At 36.3% G+C, this 22,189-nt stretch overlaps 1 protein-coding gene across 1 annotated transcript in view; it reads right to left on the reverse strand.

The window, feature by feature from the left end:
- TOX (thymocyte selection associated high mobility group box) overlaps positions 1-22,189 on the reverse strand; it is a 217,079-nt gene that overhangs the window by 38,412 nt on the left and 156,478 nt on the right. The window contains exon 4 of the mRNA XM_041412794.1: positions 5,167-5,445. Within this exon, the coding sequence (XP_041268728.1) occupies positions 5,167-5,445 (279 nt within the window). The remainder of the gene's footprint in view (positions 1-5,166; positions 5,446-22,189) is intronic.

Consider the following 22,189-nt stretch of genomic DNA (forward strand, 5'->3'; position numbering starts at 1 on the left):
GCTGGAAATCCTCATTTTGAGAAAAGTAACTTTTAAATTTTCCTATATGCCTTGATATACGGTGTCTAATAGAACCCAAGTGACTACAGTAAACAATCTGAATCTCTGTGGACTACTAAAAACAGCAACAAAGTGATGACCAGAACTTGAAAATGAAGTTGCTTGTTTTTTGAGCATTATGTTACAACAGCTGAAACTTTAATACAAAGTTAAAAGACATGCAGCCTATTGTCAGCATTTGGAAAATATGGAAAAGCAAAATTGTCCTACCTTTTATTAAATCATCCAGATTTTTGTCTCTTGCTATTTTTTTAATTCTACAGGATACATAAAACTAGCAGTTAAAGTATAATTAATTAGAGCTCTAATTTGAGAACATTAGTCAAAACTTTTCAGAAGACCAGTGCAACTGGAACTTCATGAGCAAGAAGACTTTGAAATAATTAGTTCTATAGTTAAAATTTTACCCATGTGATTCTCTAACATTTTTCTCCTTTCATTTTATTTTTTGAACCAATGTGATTTAAAAGTTCTCTGTATGTTAGGATACCACGTTACTTCAACCACCCTTAAACGAGGTGATATACTAGAGAAACTTGTGTAAGTGCCTTCTGGTAAGCTGTTCTGTGAACAGCTCTAAAAACTTACTCTCCAACCTTAACGATCAAGATACTTCAAAAACCCACTGTTAAAAACAGAGTACTCACAGGGGAAATTCTGTTTGTCTTATATGAAAATAACAAAATAAAAAGAATACCAGAATTCCAGTACTAATAACCTTGCAAATGGCTGAGATGATGGTCTACCTTATGCTCCCATCAGTCTATCAGCTTCATAGACTCCACTTCTAACCACCAAAGCAGAGACAGATGGAAAATAAAATAAAAACCATATATATTCTGCTAGGCATAGACTTGTGCCTCAAAGTCCCTGGAGGTGTAGTTAGCTCATGGTAATCCACCTCCTGTCATGGCTTATTGCTTAATTATGGTGATGTATTTAACTTATTTATCATAAGAAAGCAATAATATTTCACTTTAAAAAAGTGTACATTAACCATGTTGCACACCTAATAGATCACAAGAATATCTAGTGTAGGATTTAAAACTATCAAGTAAGGCACATCGTTGATATCTAAATGTCCCTTGAGAACCTGGAAAATGTCTATAAGCATATTTAAAATAAACTGCTATAGTACCAAAGCCTTTAATGGAGCTAGGAGAGCTGTTTTATGCACACTATCTTGCAGTAATCGCTGTAGTTTAAAATAGATTTTAATCAAGCACCATCTGCATAATAGGCTGAACAGACAACACAGAATTCCACTTATAACTCCTATCATATAAAGTAAATATTGCAAAACCTCTGCCACATAAGGAGAATATGCTGCAGCAGTTCTTTAGTAATTGTATTTCTGTTATTTAATTCTTGCTACTTGCAATCCTCTTGCTATCTTTCCTCTAAAATACATTATTTGAATTTATCTCATAAGTGATATGCAAATTAACATGGAAGAAGACCCTGTTATCCATCTATGAAGAAATACTTATTTACAAACCAGTAATGCTTCCAGCAGCTCACAATTATGCTTGGCAATAACAAAGTACAAGTTTAACGATTCAACAGTGTGAATTATGGCAGGAATTACATAAATATAATATTCCAATGTTGAGGTGGTCAGAATAAGGCATGTGTTAAGTGGCTACTTTGATTAGAGTGTTTTTGTTGTTACAACTACTGATTTTTAAGTTCTCCCTTTTTTTCTGCTTCTAACGATAGCCCCACATACGAGATTTGTAAGTATTAAGGAGCCTTAGTGATGTGCACCCTTTGCAGAGACAATACCCTTAGTCTGAGGCTACATTTCACAGTTCCATGGTCTTAGCAGCTCCCTGAATGTATATCCAACCTTACAGCTATGCTACAGTTGTCACTGATCTCATGGTCAAGCAACCTCAGCTGTCCTGCTTTTAGAGCCATAGCATGAAAGGAAACTGAGCCCTCTATAAAGCAGCTCCTTTCCCTTTCAAGGGAATATAGGACAGTTGAAGTCTGAACAGCCTATATGAAATAGTCTTTATGAGAATGAGTATTGCCAAATAACATTTAGCAGCTGCTGCCATTAGTTCTGTGTATGTTGGATAAGGCTCCCAACAATTTGAATATTTATCATGGAATGAACATCCACGAAGCTCTGTACATCAGTTTGTAAAGCTTAATACTGGAATTTGGAATATATATATTGAATTGAAATGGTCATTTCCTTCATTCACGGAAATCAGTGGTTCATAGGGCAACAATTATACTTTTAGTCCAAATGTGTACACAAAGTATGTATTTTTTACATCTTCCATCATGATCTTTCTATAAATTCATACAAATATTAACAGGATATTGAGATCTCTGTATTTTTTTTTCTAGATAGAAGTAGGTATAGTTTTTAGGGACCTCACTACCAAATATGCTACGAAAAGACCAGTAGCTTCTCTTTCACACATTTCAGCTGGTATAAACTAGAGAGGTGTCATCTGATACTGAGGTGATTTTCCATTTGGGAATGTACTTTGTCTTTTTGATCAATGTGGGTACACAGTCAAACATCTTGTTCCACTGGCTAAATAGAGAGAATGTCACTATTTCTATTAATGACAAGATGAGTTCAAGGGGAGCTGTTTTTACGCAGTGCTCATGGCAGAAACCTCTCTGACTGCACAAAGTGAACTCCAACAGCGACCCCATGACTGCAGCATGTGCATTCCTACCAAAGGACTGACTAATGAGCTCTGGCCCTGATCTATGAAATAATACCACACATCTGCATGATAGTTTATAAATCAAAGAGAAACATCCAAATTTCGCAAAGTTACATTCAATTAAAAGTCAGATGTTCTCACAAGAGACAGAACAGTCAGTCTATCTGTTCCTGTCCCCATCCAGTGCCTTCTTTCACTTGGAAGAGGATTTCTGGAGTGAGAACTTTCACAGGCCCCTCCAAAGCAACTCTGATAAAATGTAGTACTGTTGTATCTGGGGAGAAAGATCTCCACAGCAAACTGGTTATTCTGAGTATTCTTATCCACTCACTGGCAGCTTCCAGGAAGAGCAATGTGACAAAAAGATACACAGTGGAGAGCTTTAAATCTTGAAGTACAAAAAGACACTTAACTCCTCAGGCTAATTATTCAGCCCCTCTTGTATTTTACAGAAGGAACTACAGAACCATTGCATGGGATCAGGTGTGCCAGCCCATGGCCTGTCTCCGTTGGTGGCCAGCCTCAGGTGTTTTCATAAAGCCCTAAGAAATCCTACAGAAAACATGTATAGCATTATCTGCTCCCTATCAAGCTTGCTGTTTAAACCATACTCGATGGAGAAGACTTTAAGCCTCTGTCAATATTAACCAAATGTAATATCCTTTTAAACTTTTCTTTTAGCAGTGAAATTATAAATATAATTTTAAGGCAATGTATCTACTTTAGCACACTGGATTTAATTTTGTGTCATGCATTGTGCCATTTGTCATCTTTTTCTGCTTAGACTAAGCATGAGAGAATTTTAAAGAGAGCAACATCCTTATTAAAAGTTGAATGCTATATACACTGGTTTTCACAAAGAAAATACCAATTTTACTTAGTCTGCAGGGCTTTGTATTTCTCTATTAAAAACATTAGCTTCAGATAACTACTACTTGCTTTAAACCACAGCCCTACACTTTTGTTAGCACAAAGTGCTACAGTGAAAAGGTATGTGAAAAATACAGATTAAATAACTGAAATACTTGATAGAAGTAGAAAGGAAATCCAAACTACTTGAATGGATATTTTCTTCAGAAATTTAGAGCATCTTGCACACTCCCAGAAATGTAAAAATATTAGCAATGCAAGAGGAGTAGCAAATAAATTATTCTGAAAAAGTAAAGGCTGCCTTTACTTTTTCAGAATAATTTATTCTGAAAATTATTTTTACATAGCTGTAGTCTAAAGTCTCCCTCAGTAAGGAAGTGCTCATTTAAAATGTATGAATTATTCAGTAATTTTTAAAACCTAAAGTTTTTGAAATAAGAGGAATGTCCTGAAATAAAACTTTTGAATCAGAATTTATTAAAAATGTAGTAAAACATATGTCTCCAATTACATGATTATTTTATAGCTCGAGGCATGAAAAACAATATAATGTTAAAACAAATCAGACTCACATTTCTTGACTGGATTATACCTCCTCAGTGACTCACAATATGTTTTCTTCTCATTCCCTGGAAGTCTGCAACTTTTCCCCACCAGACACGTCTGTGGTACACACTGCACTGCATGTGGCACAAACTGCACTGCAGGAGTGCTCTAACAGGACTGCCTTTTTCTAGTGACCACAAAACAGAGCTAAGGAGGTCCCCACTTTCAACATACTATATTCCTGGTTTAAGGGATGACTTGGTACAAAGTCCCAGTCTTCCCATGTCTCAGCTTTTCTGTCTGCAAAATTAAGATAATAGACTTGTGTATTTCTTGGAGGTTTTCAGGATTTTGGGAGATTTGGGAGATTTTTGTATGCAAAACCTGCTATATAGATTGACATTTATCCTTTAAAGAAATTTATTATGGAAATTTCTCTTATCACTTCATTCCTGCACTGACATGAAAATGAAGCTTAAACATGTCATGATGAAGTGTCAGCACCTCTCAAAAGTATGAACGCATACAGGGTCTTCCAGATTTTCAAGGTAAGGTTTTTAAAGTTCATAGGATCTTTCTGTTCTGGTTGCTATGATGTTCTGTTTACTCATCCTGTGACCAAGTAGCAAAGACTAGCATATTGCACAGACTGTTCATACTTTTTATAGCAGTAACTTGATCTTTAACTGGGAACAAACATCCCTGCTACGCAAGCGAGAAAACTCAACCCTTATATTAAAGTCCTAAAGGAATGACTATCCTTTCAGTGTTCAACAGTATTCCAGTTTGCTCCCACAAAGAGGAATGATGCAATTTACTCAAGCTCCCTGAAGAATTGTCTGGATATTGTAAGTTCTGTATTCATAACCCTTTATTCACTTCAGTGAACCACCAATCATGTATAAAGTATCACCTTAATAACTGTGGCCATATCATTCATTTAGCAGGTCCTAAAAATATCCACCATTTACATAGTAATCCTAGCATCTAAGCCTACCTTAGAGCTATCTTCTCCTTCATCTTCATGGACTGAACTGGATGGTGAAGGAGTTGCAGATTTGCTTCCAGGTGGAGAGGGCGAGTTGTGAGGAACACTGTTTCCACCCATATTCAAACCAAGCTGTGCACTGAGCTGGGACTGGTTAATAGTAGTCAGCTGCCCGTGCTGCATCATTCCTGGCTGCCTAATATCTGCAGGTTGAACCCTTGGCCTCATGGTTGCCATCTGAGGATGGGAACTATACTGGGCTCCTTCTGTATTCCGTAAATCTTGCATCTATAAGAGGAAAAAAACTGTATTAAGCATATCACTAATAAAGTGTTCTGTTCCTTTAGACCTCGGTTGGCCTGATTGGCTATGTAAGGCTTAAAGGAAATGGCAAGTACTTAAATAAACACATAAATACTGCAAATAAACATATAAGGATATGATTGACATTTGCAAAACACTGACTGTTATAAAGAATTCAGGCTCTAGCCTCAGCCCTTGGAAATAGCAAAATAAAAGCAATGAAAGCTCAGTTTTTTTCATGGGGGAACAAAAGGGCACTGCTTGCTGTAACTATGTGTAGAGTATTTCTGAAATGCTAACAAACAGGGACAGCTTTGCACTCTGAAGTTCAGACCTAGACCAGAACAATAACGTCCTCAAAATTCAAGGTAACTTCCAGATCCTGCTTTTTTAACATAGGATTTTGGTGGTTTTAAGTTGAGATTTGGGAACTGCAGGGAATTTTCAGAGTCTGAATATCTAGTATTAGATCCAAATCTATTTTACCTGGTGCTGCCCAATGAGAAACTGGACTTTTCAGGATTCAGACCATTGACAAGAAGGATACATTGATAGACTGATTAAATGATTTCTGAGTCGATTTACTGCTAAGACACATATGAATGGAAAGCTCAGAAATTGCAGGATTGACAAATGAATCCATTGTGCTATGTGGGTCACTGCTTCTTAGCATTAACGAGACATACTATTTGAATGCAAGCAACAGATTCAGCCTCTGCAAGGATAAGAATTAAAAGCACTGGAGGATGAAGCTCCTTTCTTGTCCAGAGGTCAAATGCACCATACGCACAGACCTCAGCAGATTGCCTGTAACCTCTTTTCAGTATACTTATACAGAAACACGACAAATAGCAAAGAGTATCAGAGAGAAGCTCAGATTTAAACGAAGATGTTCTGTGGGTGATTTAAAATGAAAGTATCAATTCAGAGCTGAAATGAAATAGATATGGTTGTCTTTCTGTGCATCAGACAAACATGTGTGTATGTATAAAGTAGAATCTGACAGAAGCTACCATTGTGTAAGTTCCATTATGATAAGGACATGTGTTAGTGGTTCAATATATTAACATAGTCACATTTATTCTATTGACAGTATTTGTTAGACATGTCATCTGAATTGTCTAAAGACCACTCAGATTTTTTTTTTTTAAAAATCTTTTTATAGCTCATGACTTCTATAACCTATCTCTTGCTCATATACACACTCCCACACATCACAGCAATCTGTAAGATACCTTTCAACCAGTAACACATAGGAAAAAGTAAAGATAAACCCATAACTGCATCTTTTCTCTTATTATTGACAGTATAAAAATGTATCAATTTTTGGGAGTTATTTTATGAGCTTGGGGATTGATTTTCATAGAGGTGATTGGTAGGTAGGCAGTAAATCAAGCTAATAATACCATTAGTTATGGCATACTTACCACTTTACATGTACTTGTGTCTCTGAAAGAGAATTGGCTTCTGACAATGTGACATCACAATTATGCCTGTATTTATGTTATTTTAGAAATTAATAGTTTTTGGTTAAAAAGAGTTATCGATACAAACTTGTTTTCCAAGTTCATTTAATGACTACTAAAGCACCGGAGGAGACGAGCACAGAGAGCACAGTGGATGAAATCAATTGAAGGCTGAAATTTGAATCCTGGTAGACATTTATATTTTTAAATTACTACTGATTTCTTGGTCCCTTCCCTCCAGTATCAGCCAAGCATATTAGCCTTGAAAGTTATTATCATTATCTCTGCCTCCAGCAGACAATCTGTATCAAGACAGTTGTGCCCATGAAGCTGTAACTGCTGCTCAGACACTTTCCTCTGGATCCAGCTGTTGAGCTGGGCAGCAGCTGAGGAAAGAGGAGCAGCATTGGGGGGGTCTCCAGGTCCTCTTGGCCAGCATGGGGCAAACAGTAATGGGATGGGAACTCACACAGTCCCTCATGTGCTGGGCACAGGGAGGCAAAACCCTCCCCAAAGCCCTCCCTTCACCCTGTCTGCCACACTCAGTGTGGATGTGTGCCCTCCCCAGGCACCCTTCACCCTGCAGGGGCTGAGCCCTCGGGTGTTCATGGGGCAGCATCTCATGGTGCAGAATAAACCCTTTCAGAAAAGGCTGGAAAGGCTTGACTGCTTTTTAGGAAGGGTAGGCATCCTAATAATTTTATGAATTCTAGAAATGCAACAACCACTATATGAAACTCCTATCTATCTCTAAAAGCAGAGCAAGGGCTACCATTTTAATTACTTTCCCTCAAATAAAATATGATACAATTGTTTTAACTGATGCACAGGAAGTTCTACCTGAATATGTGGAAGAACTTTATTGTGAGAGTGAGTGGGTGACTGTGCACTGGAACAGATTGCCCAGAGAGGTTGTGGAGTCTCCCTCACTGGAGATACTCAAGAACCATCTGGATGCAATCCTGTGCCATGTACTCTGGGATGACCCTGCCTTAGCAGGAAGCCTGGGCCAGATGACCCACTGTGGTCCCTTCCAACCTGACACATTCTGTGATTCTCTGATTCTGCTGTTATTCATAAAGGTCTCTCCTTTAAGAGCTTCAAATATCAGATAGATAATACAGAACATTTTGTATTTGTCTTCTTTAAACAATATATATTTTTAAACAGTCTGCGATACAATTTTAGCTCCAGTACTGAACATGGGCTGTGTTTTCAGATAATATAACAACTGAACAGTACTGAATGTATCCCCATACAAAATAGATGTGCATATATATTTGCAAGAGAACCCTTCACCAGGGAAATTCTGAGGACTGCAAATGAAGTGGTGGAGTAAAAACCCAGTATTTTTCTTTTCACATGAATTCAGCTTCCCTCCTGAATTTTTAAATCAGATGAATACCAGGCTGCCTTCAGAAAACCAGATGTAAACAGCAAATAAGCTTGTTTAACAGTACATTTTCTCTTTCAGATGCTAAGCCAGAAACCCCCACCTAAGGGACCTGCCGGCAGAGAACAAGCCAGTCTAAGTCCATCTCACAGAGCTGTGGCACTCAGGATCCACAGACGTGATTCACATCTGCTGATGAGGCTTCTGGGCTCACCTCTTTACCATGCACTGCAGAGCCTGCTTTCTCCCATCCTGTCTCTACCTGGTGCAAAAGTGGGATTGTCTAAGAAAATGGAAACTGCTCATTCCTTCAGTAAGAATGGGCAACTAATCACATAAATGTAAAAAGTTGTGAGATCACACCATGTAAAACACGAACTTTCATGTTCCTAAAGGATCAACTAAACCAAGAACTGTCCCATCTCCTCTGTAGGTTCAAGAACACACTCAGCCATGAAAACTACACACTTGGGTCACTGCTGTGGCATAATGGTGTGTCCCTGTCACAGATGCTGTGAGAACCTCATCTCTGCAGAATAGTAACACTAATCAGACACACACTCTGTAAAAATGTATGACCAATTTCTTCTAAACTACTTCAAAATCTGAAACCTCACATTCCTTGCTCCTCCAGATGGAGTTTTACAAAGCCCACTGCTGTGTGGCTGTGCTGAAGCCATATTCAGTATGCAGAGGCAATACTGTGAACACACTCCTGCCGAATGCAAAGCTGAACCGAAATCCTGACGGATGGCAGAATGCCAAATAGAAGAACAAAGTTAGAGAGTTTTGAGTGTTACAGAGGATAAGGGCAGTCTTAAACTGATGTCTTCAATGGTCTCTGTGATGAGGTAATAATGATAATATCTGACACTTTATTATCATTCTCCATCTGTCAGTTCCAGGATGTTTCACAACTTGAGTTATATTCAGCTTTAGAACATGCCTGGTTTTATTTTGGTTTTACTAATGGGGAAGTTATGATGCATTTCTTTTCATGATTTTTTAATATTTTTATTTTCTGTTTGCATTTTGCTTATTCTGCATAAGCAGAAACGGAGCATTTAGCCAATTAATTGTTAGATTGCAAGTTAAAAGCCAGTAAAAGTCCCTAAATCCAAGGTGTGTACCAAAGCCCCTTATTGACACAGGGGTAGTGCAAAACCAGAACAGAGCTGTCTGGTTGAAGATGAGCTCCTAATGCCCTGCTCCTGAGGTACTAAGAATAAGGCTAAAGAGCTTTAAACATCAGACTGTTGTTCATCCCATCAGCTTACAGTAAAAACAAAGCAAAGCATACAGTGCAGAATACACTGATATCATCCCTGTAATGAAACATCTCAAGGCAGGACAATGCGAGTACAGTATCCTAATCACAGAATCACAGAAAATAGTGCTAGAAGGGACCTCAAAAGGTTATTTAGTCCAACATTATCTCACAGCAGGTTTAGCTATACCTAAATCATTTCTGACATATGTTTGTCTAACCTCTTCATAACCTCCCTAGGCAATTCTTGTGCTTAACTATCCTTACAGTGGAAAGGGCTTTTTTTCATAATGTCTCACCTAAATCTCCTGTGTTGTAATTTAAACCTACTAGTTTTTGCTTTGCTCCCAGTGGACATGAGGAATGTTTTTCTCCTTCTTTACAGAAAAGTTGTACACACTAGAAGGCTATTATGAATTTCCTTTCAGATTTTTCTCCTTTAGACTAAACAACTAAACTTGAAGATTGAAAGACTTTGTTCATATGTTGTGTTTTCTACACCTCTTATCATTCTTTCTGCTATCCTCTGGACTATATCCAATAACCTTCATATTTCTTGAAAGACTGTGCTCTGAAGCCCACAAAATACAGATATTTTCATCTGACACAGCATTCAGATAGAATCCTTCATCTCTCACAGAAGGTAGCACATAGCAGTAAAAACTCCAAAATGAATTATCAGCCTTTTTGATACAAGCTGGTTAACACATGCAAGATGCACAAAGAGTCAAATTGCAGGACTCTTAACTAATGTCCCAGAATGTAGCTTTAGGAAGCAAATAATTTTCTTCTGAGAATCATCAGACAGGCAGTTTCAAAGGGAATGTGCTGTTAGCAAAATAATTCACGTTATTTTTCTAGTATAATTAATAACCATGAGGCAACATCTCTCTGAAAAGCTGCAGAAGTCCCAAATGTCCCTCCCTATTTAGATTCATTTATAATAAATGTTATCACTAAATGAAAGAAGAAAGACAGGTTGCCTTAAGAGATCAAAGTGGATGCAACAGGTCTATGTACATGCAAGAAACACTAGGGATAATTCACTAGAGATGAAAACATTAAAACATAAGGAGAAATACACAGGGCTTACTCACTGAAGCAAGTAAAGTTCACATATCTCACTACTCTGAGAAAATTCATATCAAAGAATGACAGACATTATTACTGTTACCATCATCAGTTCTTGAAAAGATTTTTGCATAGTTTTCTACAAGTTGAATGCTCTTGTGAATATTTTTGATGGACACTGCAGAAGGGCCTGACAGTCCTTTGCTTCTCGTCTGAGTGGTCAAGGCAAGTTAGAGAGTAACAATTTTTCGGACTATATGAAGCTATGGTTCAATCAATCAATTTAAAAAAAATAGGAGAAAACCCCAGGGGATCTTACGTGCTATCTATAAGACAACCACAGTGTCCTTTCTTCACTGGCATGACACACCTCAGTCATCAGGTGACTTGGACATTCTTTGGTAGGCAGAGGGGGTCTCTGTTAATAGTAGTATTCTCATTTATACTCCCAGGAAACTTGTGCCACTACCTGTGCTGTATTAAATCTGAATGTTTCTCAGTTCCTAAATAACACTACATTAAATGCAGTATTAGCCCTGGTTGTGCCGACCCCCTGAAAAGCTGTGAATTTTGCTTAGAAATGTTACTGATTTTATTTCAGGTGTTTTAATTATCTACTACCATAAGCCAATGCACATTTGCAAGATGTTTTCTAGTGACACAGAGATACTCATTAAAAAAGAGAGAGAAAAAAAGTAATTTCTACATAATCACTTGATTCTGTAAGTGAAAGCTTCAAAAGAGAAGAAAAGATAACATTAAAGTTGCCATCTAAGTTTGTGAGAATAGGCATACTGAGAAGGGATTGTGTTTGGAAAATGATACAATTTAGGATCAAGACAATTGATAAATCAAATAAACCTAATTTTTTTTTTTATTTTTAAATTTTTTTTTAGTTGCTACAAAATGCAAGCAATAGTCATCATACAAAAGACGAATAGGCTTGCCAGGCAAGTGGTCACAGCACCAAGCCTGACAGAGTTCAAAAATTGTTTGGACAATGCTCTCAGGCACATGGTGTGACTCTTGGAGATGTTTCATTCAGAACAAGGACTTGGATCATCCTTGTGGGTCCTTTTCAACACAGGATATTCTATAGTTCTGTACAACCATACATTCCAAGTTAAAAGAGTGTCTAAAACCACAGAAATGTCAGTTTTAGACACCTTTCGTTCAGTTCATACAGGTGATCAAGCAGTGGTACCTCATGGCTGTTCAATGCACATTAAAGGTCAGGATCCCAGAATAATGGCAAGAGAATCAAATCAAATCATGCAGTTTTATCAGTTGTTTTCCACTGTGGTAATGCTCTTTCATGAGAGACCTTAAAACTTGAGATAACTTGAACTTCTGTATTTATACACCAGAGAAAAACAAAAAAGTGACCCAAATATTTGGAGGTCTGAAATCTGACAGGAAGTTTGAGTTTTCTGATTAGAGTGACTAAAACTGGTACTTGGTATGTATGTCCTGTCATGAACATAGAGTGATCAAGCCCAAAGATTCACAATTCATCAGGTCTTTGTTTCCATTAAGTCAAAAGAGAAGTCATGTTTACAACCAAGTCTTGTTTGAGCACACCTATAAATGAACAAGTGCTAAAGAAAGATTTTTTATGAGAGTCAAGGTTACTGTGAAATGACCACAGAGAACCATTCAAAACACATTAAAAGGAATAACTCAAAGCACCTCCTAAAAGAGGGAGAGGAGGTGTGTTTTCATAATCTCATTTTTATAATTCTCTTCTGTATCAGTTAACTGTATAATGAAAGACTAAGTATTAAAGTAAGTGGGTATTTGGGGAATATTCTAGTGCTATACACAGGAGTATTTTATATACTACATCCACTGCATTTTTAGAATAAATTGAAAGGATCATTCAAAATTTCTGTTGATTAGGAAAACAGTCTTAAAATTAAACAGCAGAAACCTCACATGTAAAGAGAACCCTAAACAAAAAACAATAAAACCCCCCACTCCCATTAAATCTACTACACTAATCTTTTCAAAATCATTCTGTTAAAAATTAAACCACTTCAGGTTGTTTTATATAGTACTGGATCTGTAACTGATCTTAAGCCCCTTTAAAGCTATTATATACTCAAAATTTGACTGCAAAATTTTATAGTATGATCACATAATGACAAAAATGCAGTCATATACAGTTTCTATATTTCTTGGTACACAGTTAATTTGGTGACTATTAACATTCTTTTCTACTTTATGTTTTAATATCCTTTGAGCCACACAGGGCCAAGGTCTCAAAACTAATCATAAAAAACTACCGACTGCTATTCACTCTAATATAATAACCCTTTATTTAAAACAACTTCCAATAAATTTCATTATAAGAAGTTATTAAAAGGGTTAAAAACCTATTAAATGTCAAAGAATTTGCCTGACTCAAACTTCTAATAAAGAAACAGAATAGGCTTTCTTTCTGAATTATTTAAATCTTTACTGACTGTGCACTGAACCATGAAATTAGAAAAGTGTTATTAGAAGTGTTCTCTGGTTTTTATAAAAGTTGTAGCATAGAATATATCAAACCACAGTCTTTAACTAGACTAGTTAAAGAAATAGGTTTTTAATCCTGAGTACATGGTTTTCACTGATATAAAGGGTCATAATTAAAAGTCTGGCCTGGAAGCTGAAGATAATAAAATTATTATTACAGGAGCATCCATGTTCATTTGGTATATTGTGGACGCATGTTTCCATTTTAATTTGGACAAATATCTTCAATTTTGTTTGATCTTGCAAAGTCCACTAATTTGGACCCTCTCAGCAAACAATTAAGCTTTTAATAGTGACTCATTTTAAAGAATTAATGGTGAATAATTTGTGTTATCTTTTCCTCTTTTTTAAAGTGCCTAATGCTTAACAGCAGGTATAGGTTGACAGCAGACAAATGGAATCTAGGAGGTACAAGGCAAATATTCTACCACACAACTCCTGATAACAGTATTATCACCAATGCGGTTTTGTTTGTTTGGTTGGTTTTTTGGTGGTTTTTTTTTTTTTTTTTTTTTAATGGCAAAAGAACAATTTTTCTATTTCAGCAGTTATTTGCATAAGGAAAACAATCATGCATTTCACATTTATTTCAGTGATGCTAAAGAACTCCTGAGTAAGCAGTATATTCACAGATTCACTCAAACACACCTGAATCAATAGCCTTTCATCAAAAGAAATGAAGTCAGAAAGATGCCTGAGAGACACAATATTGTCTCCCCTTCTTTTATACAATAAAAATAGAGGCATCCAGGGGACATGAAATTATTAATTCTAGGAATACAAACTAGATCTTTGGAAATAATATTAACAGTGTGCTTGGTGTAGGGCAGGAGAGCAAAGGGGATGCAGGCAGCTACTGTTGCCTTTGCAAGGCTTTGCTCCTGTGACTGACCGACAACAACAGAGTCACCAGTGTGAGGCTGCTGTAACCTTCATTGGCTTCTGCTCTATTGTGTCCCATTCTATTCTGTTCTGTTCTGTTCTGTTCTGGGTTTTTTTTCTATGGTGTTCAGCACAGCAGTGACAAACTCTTGCGCAGTGAGTGACTATTACCTGTCACACATTGTTTGCTGTATCTGCTTTAACACACAAACATACCCTGCAAGAGAGGAGTGGCTGTCTTTTCAGTGTCATCCACCTCTTTAGGCATGGAACAGAAATACAGGGCAGATGGAACCTCAAAGGAACCTCAATTTTGAAATTGAAGGCAGAAGGAACCTCAGAGGAACCTCAATTTTGAAATTTCAATTTCAAAAAATGAAAATTTCTGTCACACAGAAGGCAGACAAAGGACTAAAACCAGAGTCTTCTGCGTGCTCTAGTCCTCTCGCTACTCCCATCATTAAGTTTATGAGAATTCCTGCCATTCTGCACAAACATTTCATGGATCTTGTTTCCACTCCAATGGGATATGAAGCTGGATTTTTGAACCCAAAATCACATGGGCAGATCTAGTATGCCATTTTCTATATTCTTCCTCTTGGGCACTGTGATGGGGAGCATCTTGAAATTATTTCCTGGAGCTGTAGGGTCCTGTCTGGGGTTGTGACTTACAAAAGGCATTGTGACTGCAACAGAACCTCCTACGCCATTAATCATTAAGCAAAGTCTGAACGTGAGTAACTTTAGGCATGGCTGGCTAAAGGAAGAATCAGGTCAGTGCCCTGAAGGCCCATTGATAAATTCCACCTCTGTCTAAGCAAACCATTCTGCCTGCCATTTCAGCCCTGGGTAGGATCTGTGGTGCTGTGCTTGCTCTTACATTCCCATATGCAGCAGTTGCATGAAACCAGAGGAACCCTCCTGTAACTCCCTGCCACCCTGGTACTAAGATGCACAGAATTATGAGTGCACATAATTCAACATTCACCTGAAATCCACAGTCATCCAGGTTTTGTTTGTGCATTTAGTGAGTTTCTGGACTAAGTTAATTTTCCTTGAGAAAGATATTTTTCTGGGTGATACCAATGGCTCTGAAAAACCACACCATATCCCACAAGAATCTACTTTTCATTGAGTACAAAATCTTTAAAAAAAGTAATTTAGACTAATAAAAATGAGTTGAATGGTTTAAATTACATTAGTGAAAGAATCTTTTAACAAATATTTCTGCTGCTACATTGCAGCCCTGTAAATTCTCAGCATGAGTGATAGAACTAATGGAAGTTGAAACAAAAGGACTGCAAAATGTTTAACTCAGAAAAGATTGCTTTTCATACATATGATCTTGTTATCAAGTGATAAACTTACTGATATTTGTAATTGTATGGTTATAATTTCCTCTGCAATATAACCTTAATGCCATTGTCAAATATTGTGGGTTTTGCAAATGTTAAGCACATGTGTTACTGCTGGGCAAGACACTTTTTCTAAGCTATGAAAAATATGCTTGGCTCTCAGGGAAAAAGCAATTTAATGATATGTTAATAAGTCCATCATTCTTCTGTATTGTATTATTTACAATTTTGTCTCTAAAACCTATTTAACATCTCCAGTATAATTATCCATCTGCATCTTGCCAAGTCCAATATTATAATTCTGAAACAGGAAAAATCTCAATTATTTTATTTTCAACTACGTAGAAGATGAACAGATATCCAGCAGTCTCAAAAGCTGAAAATTATTAAATTTATTTTGCTTAATGTCCATTATATTGGCATGTGACTGAAGATAATCCAGGGAACCATATTTTTAATTAAGAATATATCTTTATTTTGCTGGTTTGATACTTCTAAATGTGGATATCTTACTTAATAAAGCCTGATCATCTTACCAAAACAACTTTAGAGAAAACAGCAAAACCCATAACTTCTTGAAAATAAATACTTCGGGCAATCACAACTTCTTATTTCTTTTTAAACTCATTATTCAGTCTATTCTTTTTGATTATGAAGCTCTTATTGTCCCATTGTTCTTTAGAATAAAGCAGCAACCTTGGTTTGGCTGAGAAAACTCCCTTTTTTCATTCATCTTACAAATTTGTACTTTCAACTGGTTGCTGAGCAGCCACAAACACCTGGGAAACCAATATTTGATGATTATATATACAGTGATTTAACTCCATCCCTGAATGCCAAGGAAGCATAGTGGAGTGTTTTGTAAGAATGTATTGTGATATAATACTTGTTCTGCATATCCTAACACAGATAATAGAAAAAATCAAAGAAAATCACCTGTTTTGTATGAAACCCACTACAATACAGAAAGGTTTCATAGTGAAAATAGGGAGGAATCAATTGCTGTCTGCAAGGGAGAAAATAGTGAATAAAGAAATTTACAGAACAGGAGCTCAGGACATTAAAAAAAAAAAAAAAAAAGCCATCCCGAAATACAAGAACTTTCAAGCCATGGAAATGACGACTTCATGGTGAAGAAAGTGATGGATACAATGATAACATGACAGATTACCTAGATCCTACAAAGCTGGTCTTTAGAAAGAATTCCTCAATCTAGAGAAGACTGTAACCACTGTGTGTTCATAGTGGTGTTGTCCACAGAGATGACAACATTTCAAAGAAATGGCCCTGGAGTTTTCTCAGTATAGCCTCACAAGCTCATCAAAGTGTTGAAATGTTTTAGTCTGGATTAATAACTGTGTCTTTTTTTTTTTTTTGATTAATTAAAAATTAATAATTTTGTAATTTTATAGAAAATCTGAAGATCTCTAGGATGCATTTCATTTTTCCTTTTCTTCTTGGATGATGGTCTATACTCATATTATAATTCCAACTTCTCTTTGGACCATCTAACCTACAGTTATCTGGAATGAAACATGATAATAGTTGACAACATTCATACAGCACAAAACAGAGATTCTTACATTTCCCAGGCTTGTGAGCACACCAAGCTTGCTATGAAATCCCCAAATTCTTCTGCTGCCCGTAAATCAGATTTGTTAACAGAGGCCTTGGTTCTAATTTTCAAAGCGTTAACAGGTCCAATCCAGAATAGTGTAATTGGATAAAATGAACCCAAATATGAGATGGGATCTACATGCCAAACTTTATGCTACCAGAGGGTAACCCTGGAAGCCTCTCTGACCAGGCAAGTACTCACATGCCATGGAAGAGAATAGTTAGCAATTTGAAAGCTTAGAATTCACATAATCTTAAAATGACATGACGGAGGAACATCCCAAGTAACACAAAGGCATATCTGCAGCCTTTTGTCTTGTTCTCATGCCACTGGGTGCCTTCATACTAGCTGAGCTACTCACACCACTCAATCAGTGGTGTTAGTACAGCTCTTTTAAGTTTTATTAGTAACCTAGACTAGGGTCATCCTCTGCTAGTAACCATGTTTTGTAACTACCTTATCTTCTCATGGTTTTCTCAGTAAAGTAATGATTTTAGTCACTTCATGAAGAAATTTTAAAGCGTAATTGCCGTCTGTGCAAAACTGCATCCATGACTGTTCACATAATTGCTGCAATTATGAATGCAATTCGGGTAAATATGCAAGCAGACTACTAGCTAAGTCTCTAACTGGTAATTTATGTGTGCCTTTACCCAATTTGCATGGGCAATTTTCATAATTACCTTCCCAGGTTTAGTACACAGATCTCGGGACTAATGAATACTAATAACTAATAACTAACGAAGGAATGATGAAGGATGCATGAGCAACTAGTGGAATACATTAGAAGCATATGGAAAAAAAAACAAATGGAAGAAATTCAACTTCAGCATATACATTTGCCTTTTTGTACATTTTATTTTGAAAGAGGAGAATATGAGTAATGCAACTAGAGAGGTCAAGTTCCTTCAATTATCCTTTCTTCTCCTATTTTCAATATGCAACATACCCTTTCTGGTAGTCAAGAAGCCAAATGATTTTCAGAGAGACAAGCTACATATGTACTGTAATTTACAGTAAGTGAAATTGTCATTTTAAGTGTCTAACTCTTCATCTGAGAAAAGCAGATGTGCTCTCTATGAATGTAAGGCCAAAACAGGGTCCCAGTGGTGTTTACAGATAAAGCAATTGAATGAGTTTACAAGTGTCCTCCTTCTCTGAAGAATAAAGGAAATATACTGCATTCGACTGAGAGGCATTTCAACAAATTATATATCTGTTGCTACACTTAAAACCATATTAATAATGAAAATCTTGGCTTGTTTGTTTTGCTTTTTAGGAAGATAAGCAAATAAAAGAAGATCGTACCTAGATGCTTCTGTTAGCCTTGATCATTAACTATAAAAGAGTTATGTAGGTAATGCATTGGCATTACGTTTACATTCTAAGATTTTAAGGAGAGCTGTACCAAAGTAAATATAAAACATGCATGTTAGAGAAAAGTATGGACCCTAAAGTGCCTTCTGTAACACTGTAAAAACTGCATCCCATTATGGAAACCTTAAAATCAAGTCCATGCATTTAATTACTCCTAATCTTCCATAAAGCAAATTTTTAAGAATTTTCATTCCTATGTCTACAATATTTAGGAAAAAATCTTGAAGGCTTTCAAAAATTATATTTAAATGTAGAGAATGTAGAGATTTATTTTGAAAATTCTGAACTGCTTTTACACAGTGCACATGAACGTTTTATGGTTGGAATTTATGGCTCCTGAAAAGATCACTTTTATTCTCAAAGTTGAGAAAACAACATCTGCCACAAGAAGTGTGGGTTTTTAAGAGAGATTGTTCAGATATGGTCATATGTAGAATACTTGCGCCCCTTGATAACTCCAATTAATCTTTGTAGCTTATTAAATTTTACTCCTGCCAGCATTGTAGAGCCAACAAAAGCATAGGATAGTAAGTGGGACTCTATTTTGCTAAGAAATGATAAACTGAATTCTTAAATTTTTCTGCTACCTAAATCAATCCCATTGCAGCACAAAAAAGAGATAAAGGCTGACATATACAAGAAAACAAACAAACAGTCAAATCTGTTCATAAACAAATAATACCTCTGTCTCTTCAAAGTATTGCTAAAATAACTTAGTTTTTAAAGAACTGAAAAATGATAAGCATTGCTTTATATCATACTGCATCAGTGGTATTATATTATTCTGAAAAATAACTACACTTTGCAGTGTTTAACATAACAGATGCTAAATCTTATGTTTGAATGAAAAATATTTTGCATGTAAGTAACTGCCACTGCTAGTTAGGAAGTACAACAAAAAGAAAAAAACCCCAACATTATGAAAAGAAACAAAGAAGTAGTGTCTTCATCTTTTTACACTGAGGCCTAACATCCTCTGTATCTGTTGCAGTCTGGAGTCTGGCAAGCTGTCCTTGCATCCAAAAGGCTTTCCTTAATTTTAGAAAAGATAGCAGATTTGTGACCGATTAATCTTGATATGTTTGCAAACAATGTTGGTAGACTGAACACACTAGAAGTACTTTTGAATGATATCAATGTGATGCTCAGATTTTTCAGCTTGAAATTAATTTTGTAATTTCAGGACTAGCAAAAATAAACAGGCTCAAAGGTGTTAAAATTCATTGGATAATTTTCATTTCCCCAGCTGAATTATAGGTGAGTAGTTGTGCCCACATACAAGCCATGCTTTTCAGCTTTATCTCATTTTCTAATTATTTTGCTTTAATGCTTTTTTTCCCTTACACCTCATTCCATGCTATTTACTAACATTGATATTATGGCAGCATTCTAAGACTGAAATTTTAGAATATGTAGGTTAAAATTCTGAATCATCAGAGCATCCCTTTATTGCAGAGTTATATGCAATTTCTACACTTACTCAGTGGTTGTCACTTGTGATAATCTTTAATTCTGACTGGACCACTGTAGCTGGCAACTACTGTGAAAATCTTTACTGACTTAAAAGAAAATGTTCAGTTTTACTGTCAACTATTTAACAAGACACATCTTTCTGTTACTGCCTCTAGCAAATCCAGATGCTGTAATTAATATTGTAGAAAGTACAACAGGAAATTATTTCCTTTTCCTGGAAGGAACTTACAGAATTTGCAAAAAAAAAGATGAAATCAGGTAGACCCACATCTGAGAATGGTTCTTTAGAGTAGTCTGTGTTGGTTTCTATCATGGACATTCTGATTCAGGGACAGAAAAAAACCCAGTATTTTATTATTTCTTTTGACACTGATGGGATATAAACCAGGGTTATAGTTTCTTATATATTTAGAAATACCAGCCTTAATGAGTTATTTGCACACTCTCTTGTGGACATCTTGTTTCCCTAAACATATTGGTGAAATGCAAAGCACTCTCCCACACAGAGAAAGAAATGAATTTTTTTAAAGAAGCAGAACAAGTACTGTAAATCTACATTCTCTGAATTCAGTTCTTGTAAAAATAAAGTTACAGTGTTTTCTCATGGGAGAAATAAATATGTTTCAGCACTTAATGTAATTAAATTAGGGAGATCATCAATATTGAAGAGTATTTTTAAAAAGTTATGTATAGAATAATATATACTGATAGCAAGATGAGAGATGATTTAACTGCATCCCATTCTAAATGTAAGGGGAAAATGTTTAATGAAATGTTTAACAATTAAATTAAACCTTCACTTTAACAAAGAATTCAGAAAGTATGATATAGGTGTACATTTTAAAGAGAGAATTTTGTACAGTTAAGCTCCCACTCAAACTAGGAATAACAGTAAAATACAGTAGGTGGAATTAGAAGGCAGCTTTCAATTTCTGCGATAACTCCTGGAAACTATTTAATTTATGTAGCAGATGTTCACTGAAATGAGTGCCATGCTACTTAGTCTTCTAAAAACTGCTGAATGAAGCAGCTATTCCTAATTGCTATCCCACTGTTACCTAATTTGTTCCTCCCAAACTGCAGTGTGTAGGCTGACCTGAACAATCTATCCATGTGTCCTGCTCAGAGGTGTGGATACATGACACATGGCTTTGGGATATTTTCCAATGTAGCTCTGAGATGGCAGGTCTGGCTATTTAACTTGTGAGCATTTGCAAAGCTTGATCTCATCTGACATGCTTAAGAAGCAAAGCCTCACTGAACTGCATACGAATCAAGGAGCTAAGCTACACTTTGGCTCCCAAGGCCTCAAAAAGTCAGGATCAGAAATGTATGAACTGCTATGTTACAACATATCAGGATGATCCCCCAACATAACTCACATTTAAATGTACACACAGATTTCACTGTTGTATATAGTTTTGTTTAGCTTTAATAATAGTCTAAAATATTCTGAAAAATGAACCCCTGTGTTTTGAACTCCAAGCTGCTGCCACTGGTGCCCATCTCCAGAATTCTGTTTAAAAGCAGCACTATTCTCACCATCTTTTATAAAGATGACTTTTTTTTTTTTTTTTTTTTTTTTTCCCCCCCCCCAAAGCTGATGTTCCTGCCTCTTTGGAAGACTGTGTTTCACATACATGTCACACATCACAGCACACATGAGATTCTAGAAGTGAAACTATCGTCTGATTACCACCGAGCTTTGTAGTGAAAGTGAGCAGCTACAGGTCATGGTGCACATGAATGGTGCAAGAGCAAGATTCTTCCCATATTTCCAGAGGTACCATGTCTGCCTCTGGCACTGTCATGCCTGAAGCAAGGAGGGAGGTGATCACTCCTGGGGGTGCAATATATACCTCCCTTGAGATGTCTAAAGAAACCTTTACGCTGGATTACCGGACCTCAGGGGATGTGGTGCACACATGCTGGAGGTTATTCTTGCCTCTTTTCTTCCTGTCACTTTGTGAATCCATAGTGTTACAACGTAGCATTCAATGTGCAGTTTCAAACAAATTCCTTTCAGATGGATACATTCACAAAACTGAAAATGAAACCAAACCCAGTAACAAAACCCAGGTTTCTACCTCAGTGTACAAATTCTCACCAGTATGGTCTTGCCTATCCATTTCTTAATCAAAAGCTGTATAAGAAAAAGAGATGAATTTGAACAACACCTAAGTTGATAACATTTCCCTAGCTTTTAACTTGTCAACAAATGTACTTTGGCAACAAAAAATTATATTTTTTGCTTCCAGAGCAGGAGATACTGAGCAAAATAATAATTTTAAGACAATGTAATGTGTATGA

Source organism: Onychostruthus taczanowskii, unplaced genomic scaffold (genome assembly GCF_017590055.1).
Source record: "Onychostruthus taczanowskii isolate IOZ18803 unplaced genomic scaffold, ASM1759005v1 scaffold4, whole genome shotgun sequence".
In the NCBI taxonomy this organism is placed as follows: Eukaryota; Metazoa; Chordata; class Aves; order Passeriformes; family Passeridae; genus Onychostruthus; species Onychostruthus taczanowskii.